The 1017-nt window shown below is 32.0% G+C and overlaps 1 protein-coding gene across 1 annotated transcript in view; it reads left to right on the plus strand.

The window, feature by feature from the left end:
* Positions 1–1017, plus strand: part of LOC108692553 (protoheme IX farnesyltransferase, mitochondrial) — a 3516-nt gene that overhangs the window by 896 nt on the left and 1603 nt on the right. Inside the window, exons 4-6 of the mRNA XM_018200861.1 lie at positions 1–188; positions 285–460; positions 527–844. Of these exons, the coding sequence (XP_018056350.1) occupies positions 1–188; positions 285–460; positions 527–844 (682 nt within the window). The remainder of the gene's footprint in view (positions 189–284; positions 461–526; positions 845–1017) is intronic.

Below are 1017 nucleotides of genomic sequence, written 5' to 3' on the forward strand. Positions count from 1 at the left end.
GTAGCAACAACTATGGCTGGATATGCACTAGCTCCTGCACCATTTGACCTTTATACATTTGCAATGTGTTCTTTAGGAACAGGCTTAGTCTCCGCCACTGCAAATACAATTAATCAGTTCTTTGAAGTTTCTTTTGATGCACAGATGTCACGAACAAAAAATCGAGTATTAGTACGTGGTCATTTAACGTAAGTTCTTTAAACTTTTTTATTTCGACATAATTAGATTTATGTAACTTGATACTAAGTATAATGACAATTGTATATATACATATACATCATCAGGCCTGTTCATGCAATAGCATTTGCAGCAGTATCTGGTATTATTGGATTGTCCATATTGTACCATGAAGTAAATGGTATCACGGCAATGCTGGGTGCTAGCAATCTTATTTTATATACGCTTATATATACTCCCATGAAACGTGTTAGCATTGCCAATACATGGATTGGCTCTGTTGGTAAGTATATATCTTTACGTGTATCATAATATTATAACTAAACTTGCATTATAATTTTCTTTGCAGTAGGAGCTATCCCTCCTCTTATGGGGTGGGCAGGTTGTTGTGGCAATATATTGACGCCAGGTGCTTGGATAATGCCTGCTATTTTATATGCGTGGCAATTTCCACATTTTAATGCTCTTTCATGGAATTTAAGACCAGATTATTCACGAGCTGGATATCGAATGATGGCTGTTATAAATCCAAATTTATGTCGTAAAACAACTGTGAGATATACAGTCATTTTAATGGCTCTGTGTTATTTAGCTCCTGCATTGGATGTAACCTATTGGTGGTTTGCATTGGCTTCGACGCCACTCAATGCATCTTTTCTGTATTTAGGTATAATATATTTTTATTATATATATATATTTTTTTTTAATTATATAAAATTTACATACACAATATATTTAAAAATTAGAGTCAAATTTTTACAGTGTATTAAAAGAAAAGAAGAAAAAGATAATAGTTTATCTAATTAAATTATTAAAGCTATTTTATAATCTATGATTTTA

Source organism: Atta colombica, unplaced genomic scaffold (genome assembly GCF_001594045.1).
Source record: "Atta colombica isolate Treedump-2 unplaced genomic scaffold, Acol1.0 scaffold76, whole genome shotgun sequence".
Taxonomy (NCBI): Eukaryota; Metazoa; Arthropoda; class Insecta; order Hymenoptera; family Formicidae; genus Atta; species Atta colombica.